The sequence below is a fragment of the Arachis hypogaea genome, chromosome 3 (genome assembly GCF_003086295.3).
Source record: "Arachis hypogaea cultivar Tifrunner chromosome 3, arahy.Tifrunner.gnm2.J5K5, whole genome shotgun sequence".
Taxonomy (NCBI): Eukaryota; Viridiplantae; Streptophyta; class Magnoliopsida; order Fabales; family Fabaceae; genus Arachis; species Arachis hypogaea.
Genome location: NC_092038.1, coordinates 117,060,559 through 117,075,021, shown reverse-complemented (window position 1 = coordinate 117,075,021; position 14,463 = coordinate 117,060,559). Strand labels below are relative to the sequence as shown.

General features: G+C 30.8%; 2 protein-coding genes across 2 annotated transcripts; one reads left to right on the top strand and one right to left on the bottom strand.

The window, feature by feature from the left end:
- The first annotated feature begins 751 nt into the window (after positions 1–751).
- On the top strand, positions 752–2,999 carry LOC114923976 (uncharacterized). Its single transcript, XM_029297115.2, has 5 exons — positions 752–866; positions 1,271–1,346; positions 1,755–2,320; positions 2,426–2,489; positions 2,614–2,999. The coding sequence occupies exons 3-5, from the start codon at positions 2,052–2,054 to the stop codon at positions 2,848–2,850; spliced, it is 570 nt and encodes a 189-aa protein (XP_029152948.1). The 5' UTR covers positions 752–866; positions 1,271–1,346; positions 1,755–2,051; the 3' UTR covers positions 2,851–2,999.
- Positions 3,000–11,254: 8,255 nt separating this feature from the next.
- LOC112791013 (probable beta-1,4-xylosyltransferase IRX10L) lies at positions 11,255–14,103 on the bottom strand. The gene is made up of 4 exons (XM_025833681.3): positions 13,650–14,103; positions 12,631–13,019; positions 12,225–12,466; positions 11,255–11,965 (listed from the first exon to the last, which is right to left on the bottom strand). The coding sequence occupies exons 1-4, from the start codon at positions 13,753–13,755 to the stop codon at positions 11,452–11,454; spliced, it is 1,251 nt and encodes a 416-aa protein (XP_025689466.1). The 5' UTR covers positions 13,756–14,103; the 3' UTR covers positions 11,255–11,451.
- Between the last annotated feature and the right edge of the window lie 360 nt (positions 14,104–14,463).

Here is a 14,463-nt window from a genome sequence, read left to right as displayed (position 1 = left end):
TTGGCCCGTTCGGTCCAATCTTGGTCCGAATTCTATAAAATTGGTACCAAAATTCTCGTCTCAATCTCCTCTATCACATTTAGCCACAACAATCACATTTTGGGCTTTCTAGAATAAATTCTCATTTTATGGATTAATTAGCCGTTAATTAACCGGATTTTACATAAGTTATTAATGTGAGAAAACTTCAAAGGATAATAACAGGAAGCTATTTTTTTTTGTTAATTTCTTTTTAGCAAGTTAATTAATTCAGTTTCAGTGAGGTTGTATTGTCTGTGTGAAGTCCCATAATTTTGGTATTACTATGTTTTATCGAATAAGAAAAAATATTAAACAGATAATCTAAAACATTTCTAAGAGTAAAAAAAATAAAATCGTAACTATAATTTTTTGATATTCATTCTGGTCTTTTATATTTTATTATTCATCTAATTTTTGTATATTCCCTTTTTTTTGGTTGTTTGTAATGCATATTCTAATTAGCAAATTCATAATTCATGATTGTTTCTTTAGATTACTATTGGTAGTAGTTGTTAGCTTTCTTAAATTTCTTAATATTATCATTAGAATTTAGTAGAAATTTAATTTACTAGAATAAATAATGATATTTTTGTTCCTGTATCTCTTCTTTTGTTTATGAATGGTTGCTGTTCTTTCTTTATGTTTGTTCTTTAAGTTTCTTTATTCAATTTTATCACCTGTTTTTCTTGAATTTGTTGAAATATGCTATTAGGATTTACTTTATTATAATGCTCTCTTTTGCAGTAAGAGATAACATCTTTTCTTTCTTCTTGAATCTTTATATGAAGCCTCTCTATTTGATAAGTCTAAATGGCCATGGATGCCAATAGAGAAGATCCAAACAGGTATGGTGCTGAGCATTAGAGAAGATGTTTTCTTTGCTACATTTTCAATTCGATTGAAGTCTCATTACTTTTCCATTCAATATTTTTCAGATTAACTTATGAAAATTTTAATATCAATTAAATATCGATGTAATGCCATCTATAGTTTTTTTTTAATTCTTACTCAGATATTTTTCATGTTGTAATTTAATTTTATTGGCTTCTCATTTGTATGTGGGCCAGATTTCAGAAGTTGTTGTAATTTATACAATATGTTGTATAGTAGTTTTCTAACGTGGTCTCTTGGGTATTTTTCATTAATGTGCTTTTAGTTTGTTACTATTTTTTTTTGTATACTTAGTCAGTTGTTTTCTTGGTTAAAAGTCTCAGTCTTAAATTCTAATCGTGTCATTATGTGCTAATAGGAGGTTTTTAGCAACCCAGCTATATTGGCCCAGCGGAAAAGAACTAGTTTTTAGATTTCGCGATTTCAGTTAGCAGGTAATGAAATATAATGGCCAATGTGCAGTTTTGGACAGTAGTATCAATCTCAATTAATTAGATTACTGATTTGGCTTGATGTTCTTTAATTTGTTATTTTCTACTATTTTCTGCATGTGCATGTGTGAGATTGATTACTTTGCCCCTTTGTCGCTTTTCTATGGATATTTTGTTTAAATTCATTGAGCTGTTTACTGAACTAGAATCTTCTCAATTATTTATTCTAAAGTTTTCTTCTCATTATAATGTTAGTTCATTTACGTGATTATTATTCTCTTGTGTTGCTCAGTTGGTAATAATGGTAGATTTAAAATACCTCTATTTGCTAAATAATTAGGTAAAATTATGTGAAGCCTTTTTAGCATGTTTTGTTACACGAGTTAACTTTGGAAAGAAATTTGAATATAGGGTGACAGAGCTCTTCCCTCAAATTTTGTTTCAACTCATGGGGAAGGATTAGGGCCAATATCGTATGTCATTGACGAGTTAGATAATTGTTTATCGCTGGAGGTGATCAGAAAGAATGATCAGTTGCTCATAATTGAGTACTCATTTGAACTGATTAGAACTTTCTATCTTATCGATAGACCGGCATCTGTTCAATTTAGGTATATTGGTTTTGGAATTTTTTTTATTTCATTGTTCGATAAGGACAACCAACCCATCAAAGTTCACCTTGATCCTGACTGCTATGTTCCTGAGCTAATGGACCCAGAGACACTTGATAATGGATCAAGAGTCTTCCACATAAAGTATACCAGGATGGAAGAGGACTCATCAACTGATGTGATTGTTCTATCTGGGTCTGAACCATCGGATGATCAATTTTCATCGGATGGTGATGAAGACAATGATCAAGATGGGCCACTGGTGGGGGATAATCCACATAATCCCATAGATTTGTCTAGTGGCAGCAGTTTATCATTGGAAGTTGATGAACATATTAACGCGTCAAATGAATTGGCTGATCCTAGGTAATGCTACATGTAACTATTTTCCTTGTGTTTTGTATTTTAATATCATGGGATAGCTTGCTATTTTTTACTGTGGTGACTAAGATTCATATTATCTTGAATTAGATATGCTCCAGAGGTTTCTTATGAAAAGAAGATCACAGCTTCGGATCTTGGACAATCTAGATTGGTAACTTGATCTTAAAGAGTGTTTTCTTTTTTTTCTGCAAACTTATTGGATGTTCTTCCTAAATCTGTTATTCATTGTGTATGAAAATATTATGTTTATGTTAACTATGAATTATTCGTTGCAGTATTTGGCTTCAAAATTTACTGTGTATCTTAAACCATCTGAAGATAGTTCGATTTGGACGATCACTGGTCCAGATTCCAATGTAGAGAAGAATGTGTTCTTTTTTCACTTACTGAATAGTGGAAGAAGAGGTACAGAATGGAAATTTGGGGTCGGGTGGAGTGAATGTTGTAGAACATACAATTTAAAGGAGGGTGATAGCATTACTTTGAAACTCAGCTCGATAGCTAACCGCTAGATAGAGTTATCGATTCAGCGACGTTAGACCTCCTATGTATAACTCTATTTGATGGATATTTTGAATTATATGTTAAGTTGTCTTGGACATATTTTATTTTTTGTTTAATGAACAAATTTATATACGTTGTATATATTTTGTTTTGCTAACAGTAAGTATCCTGACGTTATGTGTTCTTAAGATAATACGTAATAGTAAACTACATCTCTGTTGTACTTCTTTTTCTATTTTTTTTAGTGTTTAGCAATTGTTTCAATATTTTATTAACTTTTATTATCTTACAAAATATGTTATATATTTATTGACATATTGAATAATTGTTGTAATCTATTTTTTTATTTTAGTCTAATGATAATTTTGTAATTATTCAAAATTAATACAACATATCTATTTTTATAGAATACATTTTAGTTATATTCTTAGTATTTTTCTTTTAAAAAGGTTTAAATTTCGTGAATCCCGTGCATTGCACGGGTTATCATGCTAGTTATTATATACTACAAGTATTTATTAAAAAATAATACTAATAGATATTATACAATTATGAAAAAAATAAATTTATAATTATTGTTAAATAATAACATAATTAATTTAAAATAAATTAAATAGAAAAAATTTATTTGATATATATATATATATATATTATAATTTGCATTAGTAATAATAAAAATCATTACATCTTGGTGGTTGTGACTAATGTTATGTTTCTAAGAGGGGAGGGGTTTGAATCCTAACTTTAACATTTTGTTAAAATTTTAGTACACGACGCCAATCTCAAAACCATTTTGGATTTAGTTTTTCTTCTTACAATGAAATGATAACCTTAGCATTTACTAACTTACATTCATCTATAATTGTTGGCTGTGAGTTTTTTTTTTTTTCCATTTGTTACCTTTGTAAATCTTATCTTATATTTATATTATCACAAACACATTATTCAAGGTAAATATAGAAAGGCAACTGATATGGCTTACTGTATCTGGTCCAATAAGAGAATCAACATATAAGGTGTCAGGGTATACTACACTTTTCACATTGGTTGATGCCCACATCAACCTCTGCTTCTTGGCACCTCTCTTCTCCAGCCTCTCCCATCGCGGGCCGCAAAACTTTTTCCGGTAAAGCTGGTACGCCAAAACTGCTTGTGCAACTGAGGAATTGTCAAGTAAAACAAACATTATTTGGTTGTCTGATATTTATACAACAAAAACAGCCAAGTATTTTTTCATTAGGTGAAGTCAGCATTATGATTGGTTCTAATCATACCTTTTCCCTAAGATCAAGAAACTCAGAAGTACCAAGTTGCTCAAGTTTCTTGTCAATTGTAACGTCCACTCTACTGATGTAGAAAGCAGCAGAACTTGAAACCTTGAGAGATCAGCCATCTCAGAAGCTTCAAGACCATCCAAGTAAGCATCGATTACTGCTTCGTATTGAGAGAGACAGAATATAAGCTGTTAAAAAATACACAAAAACAATGAGCATATTGTTGCTTCTGTATGCTGCAAGGATCAAATTTTGGTGACATCATAATGCGCATAACAACTTGCAGTGACATTTACACTTATTCCATGAGAAATGACCTCCTTTACAGAAGAGATGGACTCTTTAGTTGCAGGTATTTTTATATAAACATTTGGAAATCCAATCCTATTGTGAAGCCATTTTGCTGCCTCAGTTGTCCCTTTGGTGTTATTTGCAAGTTTTGGAAAAACTTCAAAAGAAACATACCCATGTAACCCATTATTTTCATTGTAAATTGGCTCCAAGGGTTTGCATGCATCCTTTATGTCCTTTACGACCCCTTCCCAATAGGCACTTTCTAAGTCCTTCCCTGACCCTACCAAATTCCTAATTGCCCACAAATCAAATTATTAGCCCTTTGAATTACGTTACTAACAGTCAACGAATTTCTGTGTCATATGTCTGAATCTTTTTTCTCAATACGGAAGATCAGAATAATGAGTTCACCAATTTGATTCAATAGAATTTACCCAAATTTTTTTATCTAGAGTTTATACCTTTGGCTTAATCATAAGAGAAACGTAGATATAAAAGTATATCACAACCTACTTCAAATCTATATTCTATGCAAAACATTATATATTGAAAATCAAGTACAAAAGGAAACTTACCTCAACTGTTCATTGTAAGTATTTGACAAAGTTATGGCTCTTTCAAAAATCTGCCAAGTAAGAAGATTGTAAAGGAATTAAATGCAATACACAAAAGAAGTTTTCTGTTAAAGATATTGATGAAGATAAATCATAAAGTACCGTGGGGTTGCTAGTAACACCCCTGATTCCAGCAGCAATGAATGGAGGAAGCAAATCAGAGATGGGACGAGAAAGATTATCATAGTAAGGGCTCTGACTGTGCTTCCCATACAGATCATGCAGAATTGTTCCGTTACCATTACTAATCTTTCCCCCAAACATTGCAATCTGTGGATTTGAAAGTGCAACTAAACTAGAATACAGATAGAAAGTGTCATTTATTTATGGCATGAAATGGAAAAGCAACTAACATTGTAATAATATATCCTGGTATGGTGCAATGCAACTGTTTTGGTAGTTACAAAAGAAGCAGCATTGTAACTAACTTCAATCTGAAGGGTCTAGTGTGGCATGTGGAACAATGTGATTGACCATGGAACTCATGAAAGGTTTTGGTGTGAAAGGAACTTATTATTGTGGAGGGGGTTGCTGAAGCCATTGCAATTTGTCATTTGGCATCACGTGATGGGGACATGATTTAAGAAAGGTGAAAACTCAGGTGCAATCGACTTCACGTGAAGTTGATAACTGATAGCCGTTAGATAAAAAATTAGTTAAATCATTTAACGACTCTCAGTTATTAACTTTAGGTAAAATCGACTGCATCTGAGTTTCAACCTTTAAGCCTTTAAGAAAACGTTGAAAAGGAAAATTTACTGAATCTAATAAATTGTAATGGATGGTTCTTAGTGCATCTGATAAGATTCTAACAACAAGCAACATTCTTTCGTTCATTCATTTCATTTAAGTGAGGATAAGGCTTGTCCGTAGGGATGGCGAGGGGGATTTTGTATTCACCGGAGACTTGGGTTTTTGCGGACATTCGCTGATTTGTTCAAAAAATAATAAAAATTAAAAAAAAATTAAAGAAATTAAAAAAAATAAAAATAATTGAGGATTTTTTAAAAAAATAATAAAAATTGAAAAAAAATAAAAATAATCTTCAATTATTAATACAAACATAATTTTTATAGTCTTCAAAGACTTAAATTGTAATAACCAACAAATATTTGATATCAAACATATTCACAAACAACCAAACATAATTCATCATATTGTAAAAAAATAATTTTAAATTTTTTTTATCACATTGTGTAACACTCAAATCCTATGTTAGTTGTGGTACCAAATTTATTTCAAAGTCAATCTTAATTACACACTAAAGCCTCTAATGTATTCAGGTGCAACCTACTATATATGATGTGGTGTAATAAATTGACCACTCATACTAAGTAAAGATTCAGAGACAACTTTAGAGATAGAAATTACCAAAAAATTTTAGCAATAACTTGCAAAGTAAGAAACTTCACTCCATTTGATTCCCACCAATTTGAGATATCAAAATTATGTTCACTTTATGGTACTAGTCTCTTTCAATATAATAATTCAACTCGCTTTTTGTATCAATAAATGCATATTTCTCATTTACATGTGCAGCAAAATCAGCTTGCCAAGATTTATAACAAAATTTCTTCTCCCTTGAACTAGATGGAATTGGTGGTGGCGGTAGCATATCTAATTGAGTAACTTGGTCTTTCTCTCTTCTCTTTGTTGCATATTTTAAAACTAAATCTTGTACTACCCTTTTCGATTGACCAATTACAACACATGCTTTCGTCTCACCATATATTTTACGAAAAAAAATTTAACAAATACATCATGTACCTAAGTTCTAAAAGAGTCCCAATAGACATAACTGCATTAATCACACCCCAATACTTTTCAAACTTAACTATCATGTTAGTAGCCATTACTTCAATTACCTCATTTTCACAATTTTTTCACTTCATTAAAGCCAACTTAATCACGCAAATTTTAGAAAAATAAAGATTTGATATAGGATAAGTTGTTTCAGAAAATAATTCGGTCACATAAAAAAATACTTTCAATCTTTAAAAAATTTCATTTGTCATATTCCAATCCTTATCAAAAGGCAAAGATTTATATTGACTTTCACGCGTTGACAATCTTTCAAACACATCTTTATATATAGTTATAACTTCAAGCATAAAAAATTGAATAATAGAACACAATTTTTTATAATATGTAACTTAAAACTCAAAAGATAATGAGTGTGTTTAGAAATTTTAATGAGATGGAATTAAATTGAATTCTAAAAAAAATTGATTTGTAATTCAATTTTTGTTATCAATTCTTAAATTTGGAACAAAGAGAATTGAATAGAAAACAATGGTTAAAGTAGATGTAATATTATTATGTTACTCTTAATAAGAGTAAAAAGAAAGAAAAAGAGAATTTGGTATATTTGCAAAAGCAAATTATGTTAGGGTTAATTTAGATATTTTAATTTAAATATAAATTTTATTAGATTGAATTTGCAAATTGGATCTATTTTAGTCAAGTTTACTTTGGACTTGAAGATGAAAATTATAATTTTTAAAAGAATTTAAACTTTAAATTCGTGTATTTTTTATGTTTTAAAATAAAAAAAAGAATTTAATTTTTAAAGAGAATTTTAATTCTATAGTTTCTAAACACACTTAATGTGTTTTTATTTGTGAGATAAGTGTGACATTGACGCATCGTAGTTAACACTAGAAATTGATTATATTATATAGTATATTTAATATATTTATGGTTTAGAAATTGATTAGATAATATATAAACTAATATTAAATGTAAAGTATTTTATATTATAAATATTTTACAAAATATTTATTTGACAATTTGTATATAACTTCATATAATTATTTAACTAAAATATAATACAAATTAAAAAAGAGAATTTTTTTTATTACAGTTGTATAAAATTATATTTTTATTTATTGTTTCTATTTTTATATTTGCTTTAATAAATTAAAAAAATGAATGAAAATAAAAATAACAAAAATGTAATGTAAAGTTTTGAATTAATTTTATATTCATAATATATTTGAATATATTTAGTAAGAAGATATATTAAATTTGAACTTGTTTACGAGAGTTTTTGATAATCCATACTAGAGATTAAGAAATGAACTAATAGTAGTAAGAGGTTGGCCAAATAATATAATACTAAGAACTCTATACATAATGTATAAGTTGTGAATTTGAATATTTGTAATTAAAATTTTTTATAATAATAATTATTATTATGATATTTTTAATGTATATATTTATTATATTTAATTAGAATTTTATGTTTTAGTTAAATAATAATAAGTAAGACATTTTTTTAATTTTTTAATTAAAATATGATTGGATGATTTTTATTTTTTTACAAGTAATTAGAAGGGGTAAGTATTGTTTTGGTCCCTAACGTTTAAAGTCAGAATCAAAACTGTTTCCAACGTTATTTTTTATTTAGAATCGTTCTTAACGTTTTATTTTGTATTAAAATCGTTCTTTTAACTTTTTACTGACAAAAATATCCTCCACCACCACCAGCACCTTTACCACCACCACCACTTCCCTTACTCCTATCAAATACTAATAATCTGATTCATGAACACCAACAATAACATATTATTCAACAACAATATCAAATTCAACACACAATAACAATAAAATCAGAAAAATAATAAATCAAAATCAAAATCAGAAGCAGAAACAAAGCAGAAATAAAGCAGAAGACATAGAAACAGAAGAAGAAGCAGATGCAGATACAGAAGCAGAATCAAAAAACAGATGCAGAAGACGCAGATACAGAAGCCGAAGCAAAAGAAGAAGCCGAAGCAGAAGAAGAAGCGGATGCAGATGTAGATGCAGAAGCAGAATCAGAAGCAGATGCAGAAGAAGAAGCAGATGCAGATGCAGGAGCTGAAGCAGAACCACCGGCACCGCCCGTGCCTCTTCCCCTTCCGTCATTGCCTCGCGCTTCGTCCTTTCTCCTTCCTCGCGCGCCACCCACCGCGGAACGAGCCAAGCTCTCTCCCTAGCTCGCGTCTCCTCTCTCCCTCGTGAGCTCTGAGTCCCGACGGCGACGACGACTTTAAGCTTCGCCCGCGTCATCCCCCCCTCCTCCCCATTCCCCTTCCCCCTTGCCCCTCTCCCTTTTCCCTTTTCCTTCCCCTCGCGTCTTTTTTCTTTTCCTGTCTCTCCTTCCCCAGGTTCTTTTCTTTTTTTTTATTTTAGAATTTTTTATTAGAATAAGGATATTTTAGTAATAAAATTAAAAACTTTATTAGAAAGGACGATTTTAATACGAAATAAAACGTTAAGAACGATCCTAAATAAAAAAATTACGTTAGGGACGATTTCGATTCTGACTCTAAATGTTAGGGACAAAAATAATATTTATCTTTAATTAGAATTGTTAATATAACATTATTAAAAAAATAGCTTAAACTCGTTGTGTAAAAAATTGGTATCAATTTTTATATGTTATAAATAGATAAGTAGATCGAAAGAAGAGAAATATGTGCCATTAATATATTGTAACGTGTATAAACTAAAGGCTCCAAAAAGTTTGTTAAACACCAAATCACCTATATTTGAGTGATTCATCAAAACTAAAATAATATATAAAATAATTAGCTAAACTAGTTAGCTCTGACAAATGAATACTACATCTATCATTCTTATTAAATTAAAACAACATTAAAATGTTATATTAGTTTTTCTGTTGTGCATGATTTAACTTTACATTATGTGTAGTTTAAGGGAAATAAATAAAAAAATAAAAAAAATGAGTGAGAATTTTTATTTTTTTTGTTTGGATACTTAAAAATATAGAAAGAAAAAAAAAATTTAGTGTGGATCCTACTAAAAAAATTTCTCTTTATTACAAGCAAGAAAATAAAAAATATCTTTTATGTATTTACAATATTATCCATAATTTTATTATTATTAATAATTATCAATATAAATTTAGCTTTAATAGTTTTAATATATTATTATAATAGAGATTTACATTTAAACATTATATATGTATTAGATAAATAATTTAAATTAAATATATAAAATTATAAATATTTTATAATATTTATAAAATGCAATAAAACATAACTAAATAAAAATATTTATACTTTATTTTATTATTATAAGAGTATTAATGTAATTATATACCATTATGATTTTTTTTATTATTTTTCTTTTTATCTAAACAATTTTTTTTATTTTCTTTCTATATATTTTCTCTTTATCTAAATAACACATAAATAATTCTTTTTTTATTTTTTTACTTTTATTTTTTTTTCTATATCCAAATAAAGTCTTAATGTTATGTTATTCCTCAATGTTCCCTGATAGAAACGAAAGTAAACGCTAAATGGAATAAAAATAAAAATTCAAACAGGGTTACCTATAAAAAGAAAACTTTAACGACTCAACTAATTGAGAAGGGAAATCACCCGATAGCTATAGAATAAGACTTCTTGTTGATTTTTTTTTTTTAATAAAGAAAAGTTCGTTATTTATTATTATTGATATAATTTTAACGTTTATAGATATGGATGGAGCATCAGATTGACCCTTTTTTTGGTCAAGTGGATTGGACAGATGTTGTGGGCATTATCCCCATACTTTACACACCCACACAACACACTCACACTGTCACACACATTACATGGATGCACATAATGGGTTCTTAAACAGCATCTAGCCGCAGCAGAGGCCCAGCACAAAGGGTTTAACTATCTGTCTCATACAGTGCTGCACCCGTCGTTGCATCAGATTGACCTTATTAAGTTATTCCACAAACACTGCCAACAAAATAAAAACAAATTGGCCTTCCTAATAGGAGGGGCATTAGATTATATGACAAACTTATACACACCATGAATCAAAATCAATTCAACTATAAATAAATAAATAAATGGATCACAAAAGAAAATCGAATTTAACAACTAGCCAACTACAAAAATGTAAGAAGAATAAGCAGTATTTATCTCTTTACCACCAACCACCGTATCCAAAACAAATGTGAAATGGTACGTAGTCAATAGCTTCCTCAAAATAATAATAATAATAATAAATTGGGTAATTTGAAGAACAAAACCAGAAGTTTACCAAAACATGAAACCATGTTAATTTTTATTGTTCTCATGACAAGCACAAACAGGTCAATCCATCAAAGTCCTCATTCGAGATTGTAGAGTCAATTACTATAATCAGAACAGGAAAACATAGATATGAGACATTTGTATTGCCACCAATTTGATTTTGATTTTAATAGTCGTGATCAGCAATTAAGGGTAAGCATACTATGATATCAATCAACCTGCAAAATGGATTACATGATCTAATAATTTGTCCAACAAGACATCAAAATTTACAATGTCAAAAAAGAAAATGCATCTCAAGTACCAAACCCCTATGAACAATTTGGGAGGACTGACCAAGAAATATAAAATATCCTGATAGCCTCAGAAAACTGTTACAATTGCTACCAAGGTTTAAGGTCACCCACAGGTCCAGCAGTCCAATTCAAGACCTTCTCCCCTGGTTTCAAGAACGCATTCTTGTCATGTGGCAATTTCCGGGCAAGGCCATTCAAAACTTGATGGAAAGCATCTCCCGGTTGAGCAGGTTGCGGGAAAAGCATAGCTTGCTTCATGGAAGGGTTAGCAAGCAATCTTTGTTTCCTTAGTATAACTTCTGGTGGGATGGATGTGAGTATAGTATCCAACTTAGGGACATCCTCCTCATCGACAAACACCCCGATCTCTTCCCATGGAATTGCATCAGCAAATGGCAGGACAATATCATCTGCAATAATAACAGGGATGCAACCAAATATCACAGCCTCAACCAATCTTGGGCTCCAAGGGGCCCATCCAAGCGGACACAAACAAAACACCGCTCGTTGCATGTCCTCATAGTATGTGGTTGGATGCTCGGTGGAAATGTCAAATAATGGATTGTCCTTAAAGTTCTCCCACACTGCTGCTCTTGCACCTCTGTAAGATTCAAAAACAAAGTCAGGATAATTTTTCCATCTGAGTTTGATCTGTTATGAAAGCATAAATGCATTAACCAAACATCATGTGTGATTTTCTTCAATTTTCAATCAGAGGCTTCGGCCATGAATAGAATTAATCTCAATATGGTTAACCAGTTTTTATTAATTATATAACTCAAAGCCATTCATTCTTCATAAGATGAAAATAAATGAAAGGTCTCGCACACGAAAATTCCAACGAACTTGTAAAGAACTACCTTGCATAGTATCCACCTTCAGGGTCATTTCCAACATCATAAAAAAGTCCTCTGAAGTAAACAAAAATGGACCTGGGGGTCTTATCAGGAATTAAGTGTGTATGCATTTTTTGTGGTGGAGCATATGGAGGAATGGTGATTGAGCCCTCTTTCAAGCATACATGATTCCTCTGTCCAAATGTTTGGACCAATGTTGCACGCTGTAGCAGCGGAAGAATCCCTCTCTCAATTGCCTTTTCTTCCTGAGACAACATAAATAATATAAATGCACAAAGGATAATCCACAATCCATTAATGGTGGAAGTGGGAGTACTTCTCAAGAAATTACACATTTGGTTCAAATAGTTAAGTAACACTAATAGTGATATAAATAATAAAGTAAAAATTTATATACTAAATTTCTTACTTGATAATGAAAACATGCCCCAAAGTCATGAGGAACTACAAAGAAATGATCAGCCCCTTCTGTCCGGTTCCAATAAGGCCAATTTGCAGAAATAAGTTGTATGGCACTTCTCATCATTCGTGGTGATTTGAAGGGCAAAGGGAGACCATTTGGTGTCAAGTCACAGGTAGTATATACAGGGGTATAAAACCAATCAGCTTCTTCAGGATTAAGAGTTCGGACAGGGCTAGATAATAGAAACCGGTGCATAAAGATCTCGGCAGCAAACATATGGTTGAGGCATCTCGGGTCCTTTTGCAGAATTTTCTTATTATATTTACTTGGAAGTTCATAAACAAAAACTTTCAACCTTCCCACTGGATCATCCTCCAATACATCACCAGCACTACCTACAATCAATTTGACAACAGCACGCTAAATGCTTAAAGAATGATCTCTCCAGAAACAAAATTGCTTAATGCAAGTGTAGAAATAGCACACAAGACTGCGTAGAAGGCTATAAGCACCTTACATATGCAGTTATGCATTTTCAAAGCTCTAGACCTAATTGTCGGCACTGATCTTTAGGAAGATGTAAACAAATACCAACTAGAGCAGAACTACAAAAGACAAGAATCTGTCTGGGGCACGCCCTTCAAGTGAAATCCTTCTTTAACTAATCGAAGTAATTTCAATGCATAACTTACTATTGCTAAACACAGACCATTTACGGAAAACAGGTAAGAGTCAGCACAGCCAATCCATTAATTCTGAAGTTACTCAATATAGTTAATAGGTAATTATGGCATTGCCAATCATTGGAGAAAACAACCTCAGCTCCTAAATGGATTATGCTACGTCATTAAACTTGAAACAATATATGTTTTAGTATTTATAGTATCTAACTAGAAGGCTTGGAACTTCAAAAATTTGGATCTTAAGAGTAACTAACAATGCTTTCTGATTGAAATTGCAACCTCAAATACACTACTAAACCTCAATCCAAAATAAAGGAAAGAAGTAGAGAAAACCAAAATCACCTGAAATCCTTTCGGTGGGTTGGTTCCTGCGCAGCTCGACAGAATCAATTGCAAAGAGAGAAGCAGAAAGAAGAACCCCAAGAAGAGCCCACTTCAAAGGTCCCATTTTTATGTTTAGCTCGGTGACACAACCCCAAGAAGAAAAGGAAGAAGGGTAAGTGAAGAGCTATAATAATAAGGAAACGAATGTTTGCGAGGAGGCGATGGTTAAGAAGTCGCGAGGGAAAGCGGTTGTGGGAGGGTTTCTTAGGAATGGGGCTTCTTCTTCACACAGCAAATCAGCTTCCACGAAAGGGAAAGACGAGAAAGAAGTGAATTTGCTTTGAATCTTGGGCTTGGATGGGGATTTTTCTGGTTTAGTGCGGTTTTCTTCAAGGCAGGTTGGATAACACGTCAATCTCAGACAACCATTTACGTCAACTTGTATTCTAAACGACTCCATTATTCCCCTAATAGGTTTTTGTTTTGGTGCCACCAATATATATTCAAGTCAAGATTTGGATATATTTTTTATTTATATTAACTAGTTAAGAATTTAATTTTAAAATATTTTATTATGGTTATCCAAATAAATTATGTATTTAAATAATACATTTAAATTTTAATTAATCTTATGTAATAATATACTATTTGTTAGAATTTTTTTATGCAAACAATGTATAAAAATTATATTTTTAGTTAAATATACATAAATTATCTAATCATTTTTCGTTATTAATTTTTTTTTTTATTAAGAACTTTGACAAATATTCTTAGCATTTGTTAGTTAAATGTTCAAATTTGATATTATCACTTTTTTGAACTAACATTAGTA